Source organism: Syngnathus floridae, chromosome 8 (assembly GCF_059516105.1).
Source record: "Syngnathus floridae isolate MCC-2025c chromosome 8, RoL_Sflo_1.0, whole genome shotgun sequence".
NCBI lineage: Eukaryota > Metazoa > Chordata > Actinopteri > Syngnathiformes > Syngnathidae > Syngnathus > Syngnathus floridae.
In genome coordinates, this window is record NC_142420.1 from 4,487,916 (window position 1) to 4,511,731 (window position 23,816).

The following is a 23,816-nucleotide window of genomic DNA, read 5'->3' on the forward strand; positions in this document are numbered from 1 at the left end:
GTCAGAGAAGGGAGCTGGAGGAAGTCCAGAAAAAAAAAAAAAAAAGAACGTTGTTGCTTTTGTTATATCACAAGTCCGTAAGAGGAAGAGAAGCGAAGCTGGGGCCTTTGTGTGTGAAGGTAATGGCGAGCTTTGCAGGAAGGCCTCCATGCACAGACACAGTGGTTGCAAATAAATTTGTTAAAGCCGGAGAGGAGGTCAGGTCGAGTGGGGTGTCGAGGTGTGCCCCCAGTGCTCGCCGGTACCCCCCCTATGCCCCCCCAACCCACCCGTCCTTAACTCTGCCACTTTAATTGGCACTAAAGTCCTCAGTGTGTGCCGGGCCCTCAGACAGACATCCACATGTGTTTGTACGGTCCCTGGGATGTGATCTGTGCCTGGAGTGGACTGAGCCACTGGCCCCGCAGAAGTCCTGCCTGTTGGGCGAAAAGTAAAAGGTGACTTCATTGGTATTTCATTACCGCTTCGCTGGAAAAGTGGTTTGTTTTGGCAGCTGGTCTTTTGTGACAATTTTCTCGCTCCCCCTCCTCCCTTTTTGTTAAAAAAGTCTTCCTCCGACTGTTCCTCACCCCAAAAAAACATTCACACTCACCGACTCCCCCCTTTTCTCGCTCGGTGTTTGTGTTTAGTTTTAGCTGCGAGTGTCACGGCCCTTTCACAGGCTCAGTCTTGTGTGTGAGAGCCCATTACGGGCCATCAGGCCAGAGGTGCGGGAGGAGGGGGGTTAAAGGTGGGAAGGGGCGCCCCGCTGGGGTCAGAGTCCCAGAGCTTCGGCGTGTTTCCTTGCCTTGAGTCGAAGGTCGGCGATGCTGGAGTTCTTGCTGTTGCTTTTGGCGGCCGCTGCCACCGCCGCCGCCGCTGAGGCCGAGTCGGCCAGCGAGGCGATTGGTAGTCCGAAAGGAGGGGGCGGGAACATCAGGTAGGGCGCATGGGCGGCCAAGTGCGGGTGCAGGTGGGGGTGGGAGTGGGCGACGCCGTCCAGTTGGAGTTGCGCTTGAACCTGTGAGAGCAAAATCAAAAATATGTTGCAGGTCATCACCATAGCTTCTCGGTTGCAGGTGTCTATCTCAGGGCTGTCTAGACTTTTCCTCCACGGGCTGAATCGTTGCCATTTTGAATTCTTTTTATTGTTATTCATTAAATGAAAGGGATAAAGAAAATAGTTTAGCATTTTGGTGTGGCTGACGCAATTAAAATGTAATGTCAAATGTTATCCCCTCAAATATTTTCTTATTGCTTTTTTTTTTTTGTCAGTGATTCCCAAAATGACTCAATCAAACTTCTCTCGCTATCACAAATATACATCTGTGCACACACACATGTTCACACATGAAATTGCATCGTCCAGAATCAAAGTCTTTCTTGGCCCCAGAACACATTTGCTTAATTCAGTCCGCCGTTATACTCTTGGAAGTATGCTGTCTTGTTTTGCTGATTATGTATTCAATTGCATAAATAAACTATTTTTTTGCACTCACATATTTGGAGTTATAAATATTTATCCAGACATATTCCCGAGTCAAAAGCAGCGGAGGATTGGGGGGGGGGGAGGCCATAAGGAGTATAGCATATCCCTTTTCACATTCTGGGCAATTATTTCCTAAAAGAAGGAGGTGAAAATGAAGCATGTGCTGACTTCAGAAGAAGACGACGCTGCCATTTCTTATGCGTCTCAAACGGTATATGAACAAGTGGGAAACTATTTTGTGCATTGCTTTTCCAACCCAAATAAAAGCTTTAACTTGACCGCAAATACTGTCTTTTTTTTTTAAGATGATTATTTTCGCTTAAAATGCAGAAAATCAAAATGGAAGTTGCACCCTGTTACCAGTTAGAGTTGCTTAGCGCCTCAAGGGCAAACAAACATCGTGCCGATTGATTAAAAAGTACAATAAGTCACTTTGTTGGAGGGAGGCAGCACAACTTAAACAAAAAACAGGTGGGCCAACTGTCTGATAAAAAACGAAACACAAGAAACGTGTTTTTCTCGGGGTTTGGGTCAAAACAAAAATTTCATGCGCATTGATCTTGAGTCATTGTTTTATTAATCGAACGGTGGATGAATGGACGGCATCGCTTTTATTACAGCTATGATGCAGAGCGTAAAAGTGTGACGATAACCAGAGAGCTGCTTGTGACAATCCGTAATTGAAATGTTACATGTAGTGGATCCATAACATGACAACAACTAAGATAAACAACAATAACCACCAAAAGTTAAAACATATGTATGTAATTAGCTTTGACGTCAAGCAGTAACTCTACTAAATCAACAATAAGTTGGTAATAATCCTAAATAAACTGCCCGTTTTTCAGGCAACCAGAACAAATGGAAAAGTCGACCTTTGACACGGGACCCTCTTTTGCCTTGTGGTGCCAACCAAAATTAGAATTCCGACCATGCTTCAAATACGCTCAAGTGAAGTGAAAACAAAAGGAGAGCCTTATCCGCCAATACGCTTTCAGCAATGTATTGAATAAGACAGTCAACCACAGAATGCTGGGGGCGAGTGTATGTTTATGATGCCCCCCCCCCCCTTGAGCCAAAAGATTTCGAAACATACTGTCGATATATCTTTGCCATCTGTTAGGCTGGATGGATTTTTTTACCGACTAGGGGGATGTGGTGGGGGTGCGGATGAAAGATTTTTCTGGTAGACGTGTCTGATTTGTTACCCGGAAAAAGGCATTTGAATGCACATTGAAATTGTTTTGATTGAGGGGAGGGGCGAGGGTGCTGTGGCTGCTTCAGGTGGATGCCTAGGGCTATGGCTATCGCCCGTCACCCCCCCTGCCCTTCCCCTTTACACGCCACTCCAAGCACACAATGAAAACACTTGCAATGAGCATGGAGGAAAGCTCAACTAAATGTGTGGGAGATGGTCAACAGAACCGACTTACAAGGCCACGCCCCGTTAAAGGCTCATGTCAACATCAGTGTGTGTATGGGGGGGGAGAGAGAGACTTTCAGCCTGACTATGCTTTATAAAACCAGTTTGTTTTTTGACATTCTCTTTTATTATGTTTATATAGAATACTGTGTTTTTTCTTTACCATTTTTCTTGGCAACTGGGACGCATTAATGGTATTTCAATTCATTTCAATGGGGATGATTAGTTTGAATTATGAGCTTGGTCACGGAATTTAACAGTAAATCAACATCCAAAGTGAGCGACTACACTAATGCTCCTGTTCCACTGAGGGGCAAACATTTGCGATTGCTGGCGAAGGCAGCAAAATGCGTATTCACGTCATGGTTTGTTCAACGTTGCAAATGTTCGCCAACCGTTCACCAACAGTGTTTTTTCTGAAGAGAACAGGCCAACATTTGCGACATTAAACGAACTCTAAGTCTTGCAGGTTTAACCTTCACGACACATTGCCTGTGTGCTTTATGTGTTACGATTAGCCTGTAACCGATTAATTGGGATAAAATGTTGACATGGAGTTGATATCTTGTGGATTGTGTTAAACCTGCAAAGTGCAAACCCACTCCATGTGTTTTATATACTCCAGCTTAGTCTGTGTCTGGCGAGCATCTCTCAGCATGCAGGCCTCACACTCCTCCTGCCAGTTCAAGCTCGATAAGCGTCATTTCGCTTTTCACCCCCTCCCCTGCTTTCATCGTCTCTTTCATGTGCTCACGCCTGCCGCCCCATTGGCCTAATTAGACCGCCGCGTGTCACAACATAGCGGGCGAGAGGGCTGAGAGAAAGTGAAACAGAGGGAGAGCGGTAAATGGAGGAGGATGAAGTCCGCTGTCCATGAGGGTGTGAAATCGTTACACACAAAAGGGTTAAACTTTACTTCCTCCATTGCTTGACATACATCAATCTCTGCTTTTTTGTTTTATTGTTGATATTTTCTTATGGCCTAAAACGTTTTGAACCTGCACATACTGCCTTTGCAATAATATGTTCGTAATCCAGTTATTACATTTTTTCTTTTCGCCATCAGTGATATATCACCTTTGTGGCCACACTACAGTAAAATCGTCAAATGCATTTTCTGTTCTACGGTTATCATCACCATTTTCTCTTTGCCATCACTGGTTTTGTGCAAACTCCGTTTCATTAATAGTTTCATCTTGGCTTCATATGTTGAGTTGAGCTGCTGAGTTTAATTTGTTTGACCAAGGCATAATAGAGAATTTAAAAAAATAATTGGCTTTATAAAGTGTGATTACTATACATTGGAACAGTATTGGTGAGCTGTGCCTTGAAGTGACGTCAGGAACATAAACAATTAGTCTCTCAGCATGGAGACGTGAGTTGTGGCCTCGGTAGGTGCTTGCAAGTGTTCTCATTTTTCATTTGTGCTGTCAAACGTTTGTCCTGTGTTTTTATTTTTTCACGTTACTCAAGCGGCGCCATACCTAAACTACGATTTTGGCTGGAGAAAGTACATTTGATTCCCTATTTTATGGTCGCCATCAAACTTCTTCGCTTTTGTCTGTACGCTGATACGACCCCTGTGCACTGCGGGTTTCCTACCTCTGCTGTACGGAACTGTTTTGGAGGACAATGGTATGTTTGGACGGTGGGGACAATTACATTTAGTTCCAGGCTAAGTTAATTGAACTTGAGGGAGGTGTCTGTAGTGTTGATTTGATTGGATGACTACCCCCACATTTTATGTGCGCTCCACCTTAATTTAGTCAATTAATCTTAACCACTACAGAGGTTACGGGACTTGAACCTTTTAATTCCAAGACCTACACATGCCTAATTCTTGTATCTTTAGGTGGGAATTATACTATCATCCCCCTTGCACCCCAAAAAGACCCTTACTAGCGGGTTGTATGTGCCTACCTGTTGGAAGGGCATCCGAAGGGCCCCCATGTTGACGTAGGGCGCCACCCTGCAGGCGTCCAGGTGACTGCCGCTGCCCAAGATGACCCCTGGAGAGAAGGGAAAGATGTCTGTCAGACAGCCAGACAGTTGTTGTTATGTGAGATGGGAGGCACTTTTTTGGAATATTTTTGAATTGATCAAACAAAAAGCATCATTTAAAAAAGCATATTGAAAAAGCCACCTTTACCTTTGTGCATCTGGTTTTCTTGTTTTCGACATTTTGCTCTTCTGTTTTGGAACCAAACCTGCAATTGGTGAAAAGAAATCACCGTTAGATAGCAAAAATAAAATGACCCACATGATGTTGATTTTTTTTTTCTTGTCAGTGAAAGAAAAAAGCAGTCCACCGTACAATTATTAAAACCTCAGAAAGCCGCCAAAACATGCATGAAGCTTTCATCATTCCATTATATTTTTTATAAATTTAGTATATGCACTATGGTGGAAAAAAATATGAAAAAAATACTAGATGTAGAAAAATGAATATACCAAAATACTTTATTGAATGTAATCATTAAAAGTAATGTATTACATTATTAAAAGCCAGACACACTTTCTCACGCTAGGAAAAAAGTATCCATGCTTTTGCCTAATTTTGTGTACACATGAATATTTTCAATGAAAAGTATCAAGCCCTCGTTGCAAATTGTGTAAGGTTAACAAAATAAAACAGTTTCTATTCAAACATTTGTGCATCGTTTTTTAATATAGTAAAAATAATTCTTGGTAGAAATATCTTTCACTGTGCAGTTTTGACAATATTTTCAAATGAAAGGAAATGAAATTCAGAAGTGAAATAGCGTTTTTGCAGTATGCTGGTTGCTCTTATGTGTTACTGTAGGCGATATTTAATCCGCACCAACCTAATTTATCCTCATGAATAATCTTAACTAGCCCCGCCCCCTCGGACCTCCGCACTGACGATCATTACGCCGATGAGAAAATAACGATCGTCTCAAAAGATGATAATGACAGAATCGAAAAACGTTTCGGTCGATACGTTTTTGGAGAGGGAACAGTCGGAAGTGGAAAACGGTCAATTCAATTGAGATTATAATTGTTATGATGCATATGATCCTTGTCGAATAGGAGTTGCACGGTGTAGTGCGAGCTACAAGGTTGCAGACAGTTATTTCTTCATTAAGGACCACTCAATGATATGCCATAATCTCATTCCCGCTTTGATTTTTTCCCTTTCAGTGTGTATATTCCAGACAGTGAATAATGACATTTAATTTAGCACAGCCCAACATATTCGCGCTAAGTGCATTAGTGGCTGGCTTTCATAACTTTCAATTATATCCAATGACAGCTGCTGCTCTTACAGAAAAACAACAAAAAGTGCACCGAAGAACATGACAAGAATTGCATTTGTTTATTTTTGTCTGTTTTTTTTTTTAAAAAAAGACGAAAAGCCCCCCGCCCCTCAAAAAAACCTGCGCACTTAATCGTGCGTGTCTTTGGCAAGTTATTTTTACGCAGAATAATACTGTACAGTGGTGTGGCAGGTAGGACATGCGTGCTCACGCCCCATTCATGCAATTTTTTTTTTTTTTTACTCTTTGCGAAACTCGAAAAATATATTACAAGCAACACTGTTTTCATTTTGCCATCGGTCCATGCTTTGCCTGCATGTTTGTAAGTTTAGCGTGTGGTATGTAAAACGAAATATACACAATAGTGTACGCAGAGTCTGACCCAAGGGTTTTAATAAATATAATAAAGATAAGAATGCATTACACGTACCATCATTTATAGAAATACGTCATGCTCCATTTATGTGCGTACGTGCATCCAAAACAGCAATATTTTTAAGCTAAACGATGGATTTGCTTTGACGAATCACCGAAATCTGCATATGAAAATAGTTTATCAAATGACGTCACCTATTTTGTTCTCGTTTTCATTCCAAACATTGAAAATATTTTTTAAAAATGTTCTGTCTAGAGCCCTTTCGCGTTGTGCGCAATTTTTAAGACTAAAAAAAATCCCCCAACAATATTTAGCGGTCTTTTTTTTTTTTTTTTTTTAATAAATTTAGAAGCACTTTATAGTACTGACCGTTAATTGTATTGTGTGCAAGAATAATAACGAAAACCCGGGCATTGCTCAATAGGTTTGTCTTTCGGATATTGGCCCTGGTTGAAATTAATTTTCCTCTTCTTTTTGCTAGAAAGCGTGGGCCCTCCTGCAGTCCGCCCCCCACGTATGCTCCTCACCCATGCACGTACCTGCACGCGGGCCTCAGAGAGCCCGAGGCGCTGGCTGAGCTCCTCGCGCATGAAGGCGTCGGGGTAGTGCGTCTCGTCAAAGAGGCGCTCTAGCTCGTTGAGTTGCTCCAGCGTAAAGTTGGTGCGACTCCTGCGCTGCTTCAGTTTGCCCTGCGCGTCTTCGTCCTCCGACTTCACCTCCTCCTTCTTGTCCTTGCTGCACTCGTAGATGCCTGCATGGACGTCCCAAACGAGCGCAATCAACGCAAAGAAGGTGCTACACACTCTCCACACACACGCTTTGTTGCATGCCGATGAAAGGGTGAAACAAAATATGACAATGATATTGCCAAACACACTTTTCGCACTGTTCATCACAATTACAATTGCCATTTTCCCATTATATTTGTATTTAAATATTTGATTAATTGGGTTTTACTGCTATTTTGTGTATAATAACTTTTTGGGCATTCATCAATGGCATTCCAAAATTCTGAATAAGAAATGATTTATGGTGTTTTGGAACTGGCTTTTGAAATGACAATTTATCATGCTAATTTTCATCCTCGTAAACATTTGAGCTGCAGCAATTGGGCTACAGCGTGTATAAATATGTATCCGCTTGTGTATTTTGTAGTTTTATTGCAGCTTTGTACAACTCAAATAGGGACGAATTACTGTTTGTGCGTTTCGTTATGTTGCTCAAGTGTAGTCCTACATGTCAACTTTTAATTGAAACGAGGACCACTTAATACGTGCAAAAATTGACTAACAAACTGAAATAATCTCAAATAACATACAAATATCATTATTTATTAGTTATATATGCGTAATTTCAAAAACATAAATATACAACATGCAGTTGTAGTTGGACATAATATTATTTTACAATTTAAATGTTTAAAAAATACGGTAGAGATTAATGCAACTGGGTTGCAATGTTGAATTTAGTCTATTTTCTCTTTATTGCAATAACATGCAATGGGAATAACATTTGTCAGTTTCAGGAGATTTTCTCAACAAATTCGAGTAATAAAAAAACTTTTAACTCAATTATGACCGTTTCCAAATATGGAAATTATATTAATTCATATCGTAATTATTAATTGAGTTTAAAAAATATTACTCAGTGTAATTATCGCGTCTGCCATCACAAATTTAGCGATTCTTTTTTGCGAGGTTTGGTTGCGCCCTTTTGGGCATCCAATAATTTTCGGAGGGGTGCTCGAGCGAGACGGTTACCTTCGGCGGGTCGCGTGACGTGGAAGTCCTTGAGCTTGTCCTTGTCCAGCTCTACATGCTCCTTGTAGACGTGCAACGGGCAGTGTGCGCCCTCGCTAAAATCGTGCTCTGCGGGGCTGCCCAGCTCCCGCGGCCGGGCCAAGCCGGACGTCTCCAGAACCTCCCGGTATGTGATGGCCTCTTTGCTGCTCTCTTTGCTCTTCGCCTCGAACGACTTAGACACGAACGCTGTCAGCTCTTCCATGACTCTCCCTTCCTTTTTTTAAGCCCCCCTCTGACCCCGATCCCTCTGCTCCTCCCGGGGGTTTATAAAAATGCGAATAAAGTCGTAAAAATAATAAAAATAAAAATAAAAAAAATAAAAATCCACGCGGTGTGAGAGCTCCGTGCTGCCTCGCAGTCAAGTAGAATGAGAAAGTGGGAGTGGAAGGAGTGGAGGTGAGATCACTCCTGCTGTTGTGAGTGTGTTTTGGAGAGCCGACTATTTATACCACCTCAAGACCACCCCCCTCCTTCTTACACACACACACACACACACACACACACACACACACACACACACACACACACACACACACACACACACTTCTCTGCGTCTGGTGCAATTAAAGGCCTTAGCTCCACTCCACGCACAATTCAACTTTCAGCAAGCCACCCCTCCCCTCTCTCCCTCTCTTGCTTTTTATTTCTTTATTTCCTTTTTTAACTCCACTAATCAATGATGAACTGATGGAAGCGCTTAAATGGATTAAAGAAAAAGGGAGGGTGGGATTGTTAAATATGCCCACCGTGGCTCTAGTCATGCAACATAATTACACCTATATTCCCCCCCCCCAAAAAAATAAGCGAGGGATTACCCCTTTGTTTTATTTTTTTAGGACTATTAAACATCTCTTTATTTTTCAATTATTAGGCTACTGTACTACCGTTGTTACCTTATTTTTTATTGACGTTTTTGTTACTACTGTTTATATTCATATATATTCATTTTATTCATCTCACTGAACTAATTATGACCTAACCTTCTGTTTTACTTTTCTTTGTGTCTTTTTATCTTTTGCATAATTTGGAAAGTCATTTATTATTATTATTTTATCATTTTGAATGTCAGATTCCTACACTAAAATGGTTTTTTTAAGACGACCCAAAGTCAGATTGACCCAACTTGGGTGAATGTATACATCCTAAAAACTGCTGGGTTAAAAAGTAGACAGATTGGTTGTGTTTTTGCAAAAACAACCCAAAGTTGGGTCAAATTTACGCATTAACCTGGTTTGGTCCGACCGAGCAGTTTTACGGGTATATAATGTCGCCTGTATGCTATAATAATTTGCGGTTGCAACTGTGGGATAGAGATCAATATATATATCAGCGGTGTATTGAATATATATGGGTGCGGTGGATGGCGAGGGGGGTGGAGGGGGGGGGTATAATGTTGCGTCAACGTACCCTCATAACAAGTGAGCGCATCAAGGCTTTTTAACGGGGCTTCCATCAGAGGGTGGCCACGCGAGCACAAAAAAGGCCGGCTAAGGCGCGCGATCCCCCGGGAAAGGCGGCCCGCCAGCAGCGCGCAGGCTCCATCCACCGACTTCTCTCTCCTTTAACAGCGCCTCGCTGCTGTCTAATGACGCGCTTGGATGTCTCTCCATTTATCAGACAGTACACACGCGCGCGCGCACATGCACGACAACAGCGCTTTTTTTTTTGCTCCTGCTGTTTATAAACCCTCTCAAAGGCACGCCAGCTTGTCGCCGTCACGTCAGAAGCAAAGACCCAATAAAAAAGGCGTTTCCTAATCATTAAAATAAACGTTCACGGTGTTAAGTAAGATGAGTTTTAATTCATAATATAATGTATTTATATTTTTAGATTTCAAAACATGCATATAAATTCTAATGCCGTACTATTTAATTCAATCAACCAAGGCCTGCAGCCAGTGCACGTTTGACTGAACTGTTCTTACACCCTTTAAAAATGCTGGGTGACCGACCCAGGAAGTTGGGTCAATTTGGAAAAAAAAAAAATCGGGTTATTTTGTGAAATATATAGATTGTTTTGTGCAAAACAACTCAACTTTCTGGGTCCGTCCAATGTTTAACCCAAATAGGGTTGTTTTTAACCCAACATTTATGTTTTATATGTAAATATTCATTCACCCATTACAGGCTGCTTTGATGATGCACGCCCTATATAATATTATTATTATTATTACTATTATTATTATTATCAATATTATTATTATTATTATTATTTACTCCCTCTTAATGCACAATATGACGATATGGTATTTACATATAATTAAATATAAAATCATACTTTATTCATCACATAGCATTAATGTAACGGTCTGATTTTTTGTCTTCATATAATATCAATTTTACAAATTCATAGTGAATTACTATATCGAGAATTGGTTAGAATAATGGAGGCAGCCAATAACATAGACACCGCAAAACTCAATGTTACCATTTATTAACCTTCTTGTAGTGTAAAAGCACTCAGCAAAAAGATATATACGATAATTCTTTAGCCAGTTAGTCTCAGTGATGAGCTGACTAGTCTTGTCATCTCCTCCATTTACTCATCTGTAGAAGAGCTGAGGAATCCCTCGTTGCACCAGCATATGACGGCTTCTTAATGTTCTCCAAGCGTCACCACTCTTCAATGAGTGTGCTCAAGAGAAATAGAAAGACAGAGAGAGAGACTGGAACTCAGGGGTGGACACCCTATGGCACATGCGCATTTGTATCACCCATGAGAAGGTTTAAACCAACCTGTGGTTCAGTTGGAAAAACTACCTATGGATGAGCTCAAATAAATTTGCAATATTATGATAATTAGAAACATTCAGAAGTTGCATGAATTAGCAGCACATACAAACAGGGCATACAACCAATACTCATATATTCTCTTTGCTTTGCTGGAATAATGTCTTTTTCTAGAGTTTAGTTGACAATCTCTGCCTCTTCTTCTTCCTCATCCAAACTTCTCTGCATACTGTAAAAACTCATTTGAAAAAATGAAATGACCTCTTAAAAATTGGCAAGATACTGTATTTGGGCGGAAACGATGAACCGTGATATAGTGTGGATTAGTATTGCTACCGCTGACCTCATAGCATAGAGACGATTATTAGCATGTGTACAACATTAGCATTAATCTGTTGGAGGTACTTTAAAGCTGCAGCTGTAGTTGTTGATATATTTCATTTTTACACATTTGTGTCCAAATGCTCCTCATGTACACTTCACCTGTACAGTACTGTGAGCTATACCTTCAGCTGACAATATATTTCCATATTTATCGACGCATTTGAGCTTTCGCTGTCATTAACAACAGTTGCGAAACCTCAGGCTGGTCTGTCGGGATCTTGTGCAACATTTATACCTTTATTTTTGAAAGCATGGAAGGCTGTATGTGTGTTCAAAAGCTTCCTCCGTTGAAACAAAGCTTCCTTCACCAAGAACGACAAAAATGTAAGCAACTCGGATGTTTTAAGAACGAGCCCGTGTCGAATCGTTGTGTATACTTTGTAGCCACGGGGCACTGCGATGTCAGGGGGGAAAAAAGAAAGCATGAAATTGACATTGCCTTCTTAAATTGGGGCTGGATTTGCAAGGAAAACACAGTAATCCACATTGCATTCAAAATCAACCCCATTCTACTTGCATCTTGCTCTCTCCCCTAACAAGTTACATCCCCACATTAATTGGCCGTTATCTTTTAAATGATCTAAAGTAGGTGTGCAGAATCTGGCACGTGGGACATGCAGGGCACAAAAGAACATTTGATCCGGTCCAGCATGCATTTGTAAAACACAACCTCATAAAAAAACATTTGAATGACATAATGTTTGAAAAATAAATACATATTTTACTTTTTAAATGTTGCATGGATCTCAGAGAGAATAAATGCTTAAATGGCCTCTGATAGGGAAAAGGTCGACAGCGTTGTGGTGAAGGGTGAAAGGCTCCGCAGGGGGAAAAGCAACAATTGCTACAAATCAATAGTGTGAAAATAATTCATGGCTGATCACATGGTGTTTTAGCTCCTGATTTGCAGTAGAAATCCCTGTTTTGTTTGGCTCCCAGAGGGCAACATGAAAGAGAGTCGGGGTAGTGGGGCACACGGGGAGGGAGGGGGGGGGATAAATAATAATAGGAGGACATTGATCATTTTTGGGAGGGGTGTGTCGAGACAGCTGAACCAAGACACACACACACACGTGTGTGTATATATACATTATTTAGACTGGCTTGTGTGCATTTTCTTGCAGCAAGTTGGCGTCAGCACCCCCTCGGGAGTGGTGGCGATGACCCTGAATGTGGAACAAACCCTAGTTTGAACAGTCGGTCACAGCTTGTAATTAATTTGGCCAACACCAAGATGGATCGGGTTCCCTCCTGGCAGGGGGAGACAACCCGCAGACGTGTTAACAACGTCTTCAGAGAGCAATGAGACCCATTTGCAGTAAGTGTCTTGCTTTGTATGTCGGGCCATAAGGGGGGAGTCCCTCTGGTGTCGGCCAGCGGAGGCTTTTTAATGGAGTGATGCTACGCTGTCTCAATCGCACTATTACTAGCTTGTCCACTGAGAGAGTTCATAGAAGTGACTCTCCCGCATGTTGCATGCTTGAGACTATGTCATTTGAATGAACGGAATAACACAAAGACCAAGTGAGGGGTGTGAGGAATGCAAAAAGAAAAGCAAAGGACAGCGTGACGATAACAAAAGGCCTCCTGGAAGGCAGCACAGTGGGACGTGGGTTGCAGTCTTGCATCATAAAAAGATGATTCTGGAATCATATTTTGACTTTGGCCTTCCTCCAAATCTATGTAATGTAGTATCACCGTCTTTTTTTTTTTTTTTAATCTGTACATGAGCACTACTGAAGACTTTCTAGTGTATGTTAGGTCCATTGAACTAAAATAAATGTTCCTGACAACGGATGAACACAACCACCTTACCGAAGCCCAAATCTTTATAGACTTCTGTATCTTCTTCATCGATTACACTCTTACATGACTCAATATTCTTAGATTTAAAAAACAAGCAAACAAAAAACAAATGTGCATCATTCAAGACCAAATTATTACTCCCATCCATCTGTCTATTCATCCGTCCATCCAACATCTATCACTTAAGAAATATTTTTCATGTTTCTTTAGGTATTGTACAGCACCTTTAAAAACTTGAGAAATGGTGGGCATTGGTTTGTTGATTTTATACTGATCTAAATTGGTGGAGAATGAAGAGAGGTAGGAGAAGGGGTGGGGGGCATAGCGCCTATCAAGATGGTAGTGTCCTCAACGGCTGCAAGCTAAAATCTGATTCCCTGTCGAAGATGTAAAGAAGGTACCGTGCATACACGTGTACTACTGACACATGTCATATGAAATATAGCATGCTAGCACATTATCTGTGACATTTCTGATCTTTTGATTACATCTACCCTCTCATCCCCCACTCGCTCGGTCATGTGACGTGCATGTGTAATCAGCACGTATTAGTCGTCAATTTTTTTTTGAAGTGAAAGAGCCAACAGTAAAAAGCCTGCAGCCATTCTCCTTGCCTCCAAAGTTGTTTTTCCCGAGAAAATTAAACGATTGACTAATGGTATAAATGCCATTAATTAGCAGCAGCAGTTGGCCAAACAGTCGTCTCTGCCTGCCGCTAATAAGAAATCAATTAGCAAATGAATTGGTCATTAAGTGAAGAGCTCATCTTGGCCTGGGCTTTTTTTTTTTTTTAATGATTTTTTTTTCTTTCTAATGCCTGTGATGGCGGCTAATTGCGTGTGTCATATGGCGCTGGAAGCTTTCAGCATGCCTAATGAAGCGTCATTAGATCATCACTGGCACTCTTGGAAGATTCGCAAGGAAAAACCTGCTTGCCAATTATTTTTAATTGCCACACAGAGCACAAACAAGCGAGCACCCTCCGCACCTTGTCGGCCCAACATCGCGTCTTCTCCACGACTTCATTTGGTAGCGATTAGAGCGCCGCGGCCGGGCTGGGCTTGTTTTTAAAGAGCCCATCATCTCAAATGGCGAAGCTCGTTGTCACTGTATTTTTTTGTCTGGCTTTGATGCAGGCGGATAGAGAACACGGTCTTGTTTTGTCTTGTCCGTGCCATTTTTGTGCCATAGTAAACAAAGTAGACACTGCACGCAATATCACAAATGGCGTGTGACATTGTCGTATCCTGTTTAAACAATGTATGTTCAATTCATGTTTTTCCTGTTTCGTTATTTAGTCTTAAGATGCTAGAGAGTACGTGAATTGTTTAAACAGAAAAGCATTTTTTTCCAAGATAGTATCAACATACGAGTTTTTATCAACATCGAAGACAATTTGGTCTTGAATGGGGGTAAATACATTTAACGTCTGTGTTTTTGTGAAGATAACTTTTAATCTTTTCTGTTTACGCTTTGTAGACTCTTTTGTCAAAATGACAAAAATCATCCAAACCGTTTTTGGGGTAATTTTCCTCCTGTTAAAAGATAGCCACTAAGTAAAGAATTCTGTGTGGTTATGAATGTTTATATTAAGAGGAATTTTATTTTTTAGGAGGGAGAAACGATTGTATCCCTTCTGGGCATGAATATTAACAAAATGGACAAAAAGCTTGACATAAACGTCATTGTTGTCCTCTAATAAGATTGAGGCTCCTTCTCACACAACACGTGTTTCCAATCTGACCCAGGATAACTGTCATATGATGAAAAGAAAATTGCTTGGAACTGTCAATCCCGCTGATGGGTTCTGACATTTTCCGCCTACCCCCGTTCCAAACGTGGGGTCTTTTCCTCCTGATTGTGGTGCCGACATGGCAAATAAACACAATACGCTCGCCTCAGCCAAGGACCAAGTTTTACAAATAGAACAAAAGAACCAAATTCAATTGTTGCCAGAACAATCGCTTGGATAGCGCAAAGTGTTTGTCAAGACAGCTGCCATCCAATCGGATTTCTTCTTTTCGGCCGGAAAAATGCACACTTTGAGACAGTAGCCAAGCGAGCTGGCAAAGTTGCACAGGTGGTGCGGCCAAGGCTCCCGATGTGCAGGCCTGCCAAACTCTTCGTCCCAGGTGCAAAAAAAGAGGGCCGGGCCTTTTGAGTTTGACGGCGGCTGCAAACGGCGCTCCAGATGTCCATCAATATTTAGCAGTCAACAAAGCGCCGGGAGGGGCGGCGACGCAGCAGCTGACGACTGCTGAACTGGTGACTCTTACTTTAAGTGCCACAATAAAGTGGGCCACTGTGACACTTCGCTACTGACGGATAGTTATAGCTTTCGGTTTTAATTTAAACAGTCACTGTGTTGGGGTCAGCTGAAATATGTGTCGATATGGGCAAAAGTACTTCATAACAATCTTAGTACTTATTCTTGTGATGATTCTTGTCTTGTCTTGTCCTCACAGTGGTGACACAGTAGGACATTGGTTATCATGTCTGCCTGACAGTATAGAGGGTGCGGGTTCGATTCCACCCCCGGCCCTCCCTGTGTGGAGTTTGCATGTTCTCCCCGTGCCTCCGTGGGTTTCTCCAGGCACTCCGGTTTCCTCCTACTGCCCAAAAACATGCATGGTAGGCTGATTGAGCACTCCAAATTGCCCGTAGGTGTGAATGCGAGTGCGGATGGTTGTTCGTGTCTGTGTGCCCTGCGATTGGCTGGCAATTGGTTCAGAGTGTCCCCTACACCTGCCCGATCATTGCTGGGAACCTGATCAAATTTGCTACACTTGGTGAAAACACCCCCGGGAAGATGCTGAAAAAGTCAGTTAATTGTTCAAAAAACTAATTTTAAAATTAATCAAGTCTAAATAATTCAATATTCAATTTTATTTTTAAAAATAGTATTATTTTCCATTTTCAATTTCGCTGATTACCTGCAATACCGCCACGGAACACTAGAGAGCCGCGAACCACTGGTTGACAATCCCTGTTTTAGAGTATTCCAGACGTATGGAGGGATTTGAAACAGAGGTTTGTAAAATTGCTGGACTGGAGTGTGTGTCTGGTGGTCCTTTAAATTCTTCATTCTTGTTTAAAAGCAAGCTCCCTGACAATGATAGATGATCACATTATGACTGGTGGTCTAATTAATTTGTTTAGGACTATTCATACAGTACAAGGCATAGTAAAAAGATCTGTCAGCTAGTTAAACCTATGAAGATAATGCATTTGAATTTTATTTATTTTACCGTGCCCAAAAAAAATGGAAGAATTTAACTCAACTCTTCGACAGCTGATGGATTGAAGTCAAGAGAGCAGTGACTTCACTTGAGCATGTGCACACATGTGCTTGCAGCGCCCTCAAATCGCATTAGAAGAAGTCTAATTGAGGTTTATGATGCCGAGGAGAGCATATGCTCTCTGGGCCAATTGAATCATTACAAGAGCGCTCAGACAAGGGTGAAGAGCTGCCAGAACCGCTGCGCCATCCCTCCATTATTCACTCCGTTTGTGCAGCATGTCGGGCTCGGTTCTCAGACGCCGGACCCCGCGGTGAGACGCTCCTTGACCGCCCTTGATGCATAGAGACGGCAGGGGAAAGTGAAGAGGACAGGCGCAAAGACAGCCCCTCACACTTAAAAAGGCAAACAGACATTTTATTTTATAAGCTTTCCACCGCCACCGTCGCACTTGATGAAATTTGCATGACACGTCAAAAAGGCCGCAAGAGGCTCTTTGGTGCCTGAAAAATACATCAGTCGCCATCTTTTGTGAGATGGAATAAAAATATACTTTACACACACACACTCACTTGAGTGTGCAAACAAAAAGGCCGGAGTCGACATGGCGGCGGCGCAAAAAGCGGGTCGCGCGCCCCTCGGTGTCATGTCTCATCGCGATGATTTAAATGAATGAGAATGGATGGTGCCTTCTACCAAATGCTGTTAGGGGCCCACTTGCTTTATTTAATGAAGGCACTGTGGTGGCAGGCAGGTGTCGGTGGCAGATTTTCCCTCAAACGGGGTCACAGAATTCACAAATTAAGTTAAGATAACACTTGTCGGGGGGGGTCACTGGCACGAGTCCACTTGGGTTTCGCCTCCAGATGTCCTAGTTCTGGATGCTTTTCTAGGATGCTTGTCTTTTGTGGCTCAAGATTATGACAGCATCCCTCCGTTTTGCTCTATTAGACTCCATAGTCTCCACTTTGCTGCAGAGCTCCATTTTCTTCTAAAATATGTCTAATAGGCCGTCATTCTTCTTTATTGTTGTTTATCAGTGTTTCCAATCTATATAATATTTATTATTCCTAGTGTGAATGGCAACTGAAAGTGTGATGAATTAAAACGTGGCTTATTTTAATTGTTTTTAAATTTAACACAAAATAAGATTTAACTTATTTTCATTGGAAAAAAAATATTTTATGTGTTGAAATTTAAAATTCAAATTTTTAATGTGCTGCATTAACTATTTTTCACATTTGTGTTCAATTTAAAACCATAAAATATAGTTATAAGCAGTTTTTCCTTTACCGATTCAATCAAATCAAAAGAAGGAATGATGCACGATTGTTTCTCATTTCGGCTGACACGTTCAATGTGGTGCATTTTTTGCCGTTTCTCATGGAATTATTTTAAAATAGTAAACCTATCGTCCTAATGACCCTAATCCGCTTATATTGAAGAAAATGCCCTTTTTATCAACACGCAATTGAGTTGGAGTTACCATTCCGATTCCTTGTCCAGGTCCATTTTGTCTGTGTTCCTCACTATATACATTCTATCCTGGAAGCCAAAATAAATATTGCAAAAGACCAAAAGAAGGTGCAAAAGAGGTGCTGATTCTCAGAGGTACACAACCCAATGGCACAAAACATGCCTGCGGGTTCGGCTTCAGCCGCTAAAAGCATCCAAGCTTTATTTCCGAGCCTTAAATAAGTGATGCCTGAGTGTTGTAGCTGGCAAAGGCGTCAGCAGTAATCCCGACCATTTTCTTTTTTTTTTCTTTGCATTAACAATCCTAATTTATTTGACTGAAGCTGGGGCGGTGCACTTTAAGAAGAATGCAAGCGTTTTAAAATCGCCTAAACGGGTGTGCAAGCAGGCTGTCACGCTCATTTACGGCCTCCGCCATCCGCCGACCCACCGGCGGCGTAAACTGTTAGCAGCCGTTAGCAGCGCTAAAAGGGATTACTAATGGAAATTGAGAATGAACGGCATTAAAAAAAAGCTCAAAGCGGGTTTATATGCAGAAGTACGTGGTCCATTACCTTCGTTTACCTTGGCTTTTATTCAGCGGCTGACAGCAGTAAACAACTGTGAAAAGATCTTTACACATAGGTGAAAGTGATTGTGACGACTGCTATCAAAAAAAGCACACTTCCAGGGCGAAGGAACTATTTAAAGTGACGCTTTATGGGGTTTATTGCGGAAAATGACAGCAGTTCTGATGGAATTGAGGAGAGCGGCATTGCTTATTCATGGGGAGTTACTCTGATGGATATGTACAGTGAGTCAATCATAAACACCTCTCATCCGCTAATCAGGAGGCAGCGTTGGGCCGGGGATGCCTGCGAGCGGGACTGCGGGACTGACAAATCTAATGATCAACAAATAATGGAAGAAAAACAACAACGCAAGTCGAAATGAGACTTTCCAGACAAGTTGTGCTGAGTTTTTTTTTTGGGTGGGGGGGGGTTGCACCTTCCTCAGCTACGTCCATTTCCATAAACGCTGCCGGCTGTCTCACCTCCACCAGGAACGCCGCCCGGCTAAATGCCTCGGCTTCTCATTTGGCTCCCCTTTCTCTCTTTCGCTCCCAAATGTTCATTATCAGCATGGCGGCTCGCCCGGGAGAGGAAAAGAGTAGAGAGCTGAGATCATTGACAGCTTGATGTGATGGAAGTCAATTGAACTAACAGGTTTTTGTGTTTTTAGATTCTAAATGGGACACTTGTGTCGGCTGTTCTTGGCTCACTCACACACACATACACACTGTAGGCTGTAATGAGCAGGTTATGCAAAGGCACAGGCGGCTCAAATCTGTGATTATAATCAAAATCTCTCCACCTCGTTTCCGTGTGCAGGGAATCATTCCATAAAATACGACTTTATTGATTAACACCCGCCCTGGCTCAAATGATCTTGTTTTACATGATTAGCCGCTCAACAAGACGTTATTAGTTCAGTACCTCCCTCTCGGTCCCTAAACTCCAATCTTTTAGCAGTTTACAGCCTTCGGGGCTTGTTTGGACTTTTCCAGCGTCAAGCACTTCTGCAGGCAGGTAGGATGCGCCCGCCTGTCAAAAATGTCTGGCAGCGAGACATCTGGCGACCCATCTGGAAGTCAATTCACACGTCGAATACCACGCGACCTCGATCGTGTACTGTCGGCAGATGAGTGTCGGCAAAGCAAGCGATGCTCCACTTTACACAGAGGAAACTTCACAATCTATAAGAAATTGACTTTAGTTTTGTTTGTAAAGTTCTGACATTTTTCAGATATGTGAACTCACCACGTAGTTTTGTTTAGAAATTCGACCATCTGTAAGATTCTAAGAGGTGCTGCATAAGTAACAGTCGCCTCTCCACTACAAATAAAACATAGCAGACATCACACACTCATGTTAACCATACTCACTTTTCTGTAAAACGTTGCTGGTGTGCCACATGTCAGCGATGATATAAAGACACCATCCCCCAAAAAATGTCAGTGGGAAAAGAGGATGGTGTCCATCTCAGCCTCCACCACTTTCATCTGATGGCTGCTCTTTGCTGTGTGATGTCATGTGTTATGGAGGTGCCATCTGTCACATGACATGAACGATCTGACAGAGGCCATGATGGCGCTCAGGCTTAAAACAAAAGAGGACAAGCCCATCGTGCTTTTCCTATGTGTGGCCAAGTTCTTGTAAGTGTGGGAGGGCGCTTACTTCCTGTGTGTGTCAGGAATCGAAAAAGAAGTAGGAGCTGTGATCATTGCCTTCCGATGAATACCCAAAATCGTGTTTTTTGTGAGATCGTCTCACAGCTGAGTGGAGAGGGTGGGGCCAATGAGCAGATAAAATTTGTTAAGTTGTTGATGGGAGGTGGAGATTGGCTTTACGACTTGAGTGACTTCAGCCCATCAAGGCGATAAAAACATTTTTAAGAGCAAATTATGCTGTACGCAGTGTCGATGTGGCTCATGGGAGAATTCAGAGCAGCTTTGCTTACCTGTTGACATTGACATGACAGTTAGACTGTTGCACCAATGATCTTTTTTGTAAATTGTACTTCTGCATGGCTGTTGCTTGAAATTGGCTCAGGCTCTTTGCCCAGCATAGCTGGTCATACCATGGTCTGGGAAACTTGCTATATAGTCCCCGCTGTTCCAGTCCATCAAAAATAGGCAGCTCAAAGATTTACTTTATTTCATTTCACACTTAAGGCAGGTAGGCAAATGCTCCAAACATGCATGGTGTGACACGAGAAGAGCTTATTGATGGTAGAGCGGTAAGATAAAAATAGATGGGAGAAGGAGATAATGAGGTGTTTTGATGTGACGTACTAGATAGAGCGCGAAGTCACCCCGTGCAGTGAGATCAACACACATACACAAACGCACACTCTCGTGCACTTAATAGAGGGCTCTGGCCTTGTCAGTCACATCTTCCTCTCTATTTTCTAACTTGACCTGTTGAACTACTGAGAAGCTCATAGTTGTGGCTATTCCAGTATGAACTATGTTTAGCAGAAAAGCTAATAAGGGCATAAATCATCTTTTGTATGAATAATCTTAGTTTTATGACCTTGAATTTCAATTGGGGTTTAAAATTAAATTAAATCCCTGTCTCGCTCTCATATATATATATATTTACATTCTTTGCTATTAATATTTAATTTTATTTGTCTTTGTGAAGACACTATGTTAATGATTCCTCACAACACCAATCAACAATGACTTGAAAAGGTAGAAAACAGATAAATATCAATATGGATTCATGTAAATCCCCGCAAGTGTTAACATTTTCATATGCTCACTTCTGCAATGTTCCTAGGAAATCACAATGTCTTATCACTCGTGAGTTATACAGGCCCGCGGGATACTCATGGGGTCTTTGGGTGCTACCTGCTTCCCCCAGGCACCATGAGGGCGACTCCTGATGTAAAGAATATACAGTATATTATAATATTATGATTTTATTCTTAGCATTACATCTCCAAAAGTTCAGATTTTGTAATTACAGTAATTAACTTTAAAAACAATGAAAGCCTCTCTCCTTTTAATTTGATATCGAAACTTTAATGCTCATTGTGCTGAGCTGAGCCCTCGTTTTGAAGTTCTTGCATGAAAATTGCGGTCGGCTTTGAGTCGAACCATCTTTTATTTTAAAACGAAAGATAATGACCGAAGAGGATGCGGGATGGTAGAGCGGGCGATCTCAGAGGGAATGACGAGAGGCCGGCTCGGATGACTGCTGATGAGCCAATGCAAAACACATGATCACTGATACAACAGTCAGGTTGTTTCAAAGTAAAATGTAGAGATAAAGAGGCATAATCCTTGTCAGTCACATTACTGCTAATTCAAAGAAATAATAATCCTCTGTTTTGCCCTTAGAGAATGCATAAAATGAACAATTTGTTCATTATTGTGGTTGTAGTCAGTATAGGTGAAAGCTGTTTCTATTATTTTTGCAGGTAGAAAGCAGATGTAGAGAAAGGAAGGAAGGAAGTAGGGCAGTAGAATATGAAAGCTTAAGGCGGTCGAGGGTCTTGGCATGATAACAAAGGCACAACATATTGTCACCAAGGGGGAACACAGTTTGATGACATACAGTACTGGGTAAGCAGTCTATAAAAGGAAAAATGATATAAACGAAACAAGAAGTTTGAATGTCAGAAAATGGTCAATCGATGGAAAATGATGTTGGTTTATATGTGCATCCACCTGCTGAATGGCTTGTCGAGCCACACTCCTAATCGCTAATTTTGAGTGATGGCGGAACTGTGGTTGATGTGGAACAGGCCTCCTAGTTTTATTCACGACTCTCAAGAGATCAAGTACACGCTGTACAAAACTCGGTCAACATGTTTCAGATTTGTAGTTGACAAACTTACACACTTAGATCAGGGGGTCACCAACCTGGTGCAGATCCCAAGAACCACATGAGTATCACGTGGATCTGTTCTAAAAAAATAACATGCAAGTAATCATTTGAAAATGTAAACTCTGTCAAAGATTTATTTTAAAAAAAAATGCTATTTGATAATGATTTACATGAATGCTAAAGTCATGCAAGGCCATATTTGACAAGAAGCGCCCAGTTAACATTTGTCAATTGGAGTTAAATTTTAAGGCATATTGTTATGGTTACTAAATTTAAATTGTAACCGTGCTTATCTTATTTTTACACTTTTATGACAGTTTAAAGAAAAGGTTGACTTACCTCATACTGGGAAGTACCTCTGTTTTAATATAACTTTACATTGTATTCCTGTGATCATAATTATGATTGGCACGACAGAAATGGATACATAGCTTTATTAGAAGGGTTAATTTATTTTTATACTTCAAAGTGCTTTAAAGTTGAGTTGTATCATGGTGACAGGTGGACCATGGAACAAGGTAAAAATTAATTATATGTAGTGTGTGCATGCATGTGTGCTTACGTGCATGCATCTACGTAATAAAAAAAGAGGGAGGTAGCAGTGTGTTGGTGGAATAAATCAGACCCAGCTGATGTGTGTTTACCTTGCCAGGCCTCGGGGGACGGCGGGTAATTGAGCATGAGCAGATAAGCAGTAGAAAAGCCATTTACCGCACATACAAGGTGCTGGCCTTTGAGGTAACAAAGCGTGAAGACAGCGAACGTGTTGCGCACAGCAGCAAAAGACATTATGTCGTTTGAGTGACTCTATGTTGAGTGATGATACACGTGTGGCCTCATAAAACATTAATAAAAACATCCTCAATTGAGTAGTTGAGCCAGCTCTGCTGATGCATAAATCAAGCGCTTCTTCATTCCAGCTTGCAACCTGCAGCACATCAAAATGTTATTTAAGTCGGGCTAACTGACATTCAAAGGGGGGAAGGGCTGCACCATTTATCTCAACTAGTTCATTGATTTCATTCATATCTCCATTCACCGCAGCAGATGACTCGTGCATTAAAAGCCACAAGGGGAGCCTCAATCTATCCATCAATAGAAATCAGTAGGGTTACATTAGCAATCGTATGCAGCCAGATTTTTATTATAAACCCTCAATTAATCCAAGCAAATAAGATGATGGCCAACTCTACATCTATCATTGCTAAACAGATTCAACCTGTGTTCAGCAGATGTGTTCAACCTGTAATATTTATATTCTTATCTCAAGGTGTGGAGTTTACATGTTCTCCCCCTTTGTTTGCGTCTTCTCGAGCTACTGCGGCTTTCTCCCGCATTGTTCATGAGTGTAATTGTGAGTGTCCAGGGTGGACCCAGCCCCTCAACCACAATCAGTTAGTCATCATCTCTCAGTGCTCGACCCAACAAGCGTCTAAAAACAAGTATCCAAAAAGAACAT

At 41.6% G+C, this 23,816-nt stretch overlaps 2 protein-coding genes and 1 long non-coding RNA gene across 6 annotated transcripts in view; 1 reads left to right on the forward strand and 2 right to left on the reverse strand.

Moving 5' to 3' along the window:
* Positions 1–249: 249 nt before the first annotated feature.
* Positions 250–8,774, reverse strand: shox (shox homeobox). 2 transcript variants are annotated; one of them, XM_088383675.1, is made up of 6 exons: positions 8,306–8,774; positions 7,085–7,296; positions 5,041–5,098; positions 4,812–4,921; positions 788–1,000; positions 250–416 (listed from the first exon to the last, which is right to left on the reverse strand). In XM_088383675.1, exons 1-6 carry the CDS (start codon positions 8,547–8,549, stop codon positions 327–329), a joined length of 927 nt encoding a protein of 308 aa, XP_088239801.1. In that variant the 5' UTR covers positions 8,550–8,774; the 3' UTR covers positions 250–326. The 2 variants fall into 2 exon arrangements, with proteins under 2 accessions (XP_088239801.1, XP_088239802.1); XM_088383676.1 differs by having other exon boundaries at positions 275–1,000; positions 4,812–4,900; positions 8,306–8,773.
* Positions 8,775–18,668: 9,894 nt separating this feature from the next.
* Positions 18,669–22,756, reverse strand: LOC148394063 (uncharacterized). 3 transcript variants are annotated; one of them, XR_015860031.1, is made up of 3 exons: positions 22,697–22,756; positions 18,969–22,437; positions 18,669–18,864 (listed from the first exon to the last, which is right to left on the reverse strand). It is a non-coding gene; the product is annotated as an uncharacterized LOC148394063 (long non-coding RNA). The 3 variants fall into 3 exon arrangements; XR_015860030.1 differs by lacking the exon at positions 18,669–18,864 and having other exon boundaries at positions 18,955–19,716; positions 19,781–22,437; XR_015860029.1 differs by lacking the exon at positions 18,669–18,864 and having other exon boundaries at positions 18,955–22,437.
* Positions 21,835–23,816, forward strand: part of LOC148394064 (uncharacterized) — a 35,124-nt gene continuing 33,142 nt past the window's right edge. Inside the window, exon 1 of the mRNA XM_088383677.1 lies at positions 21,835–22,092. The gene's annotated coding sequence lies outside the window, so the exon portion shown is untranslated. The remainder of the gene's footprint in view (positions 22,093–23,816) is intronic.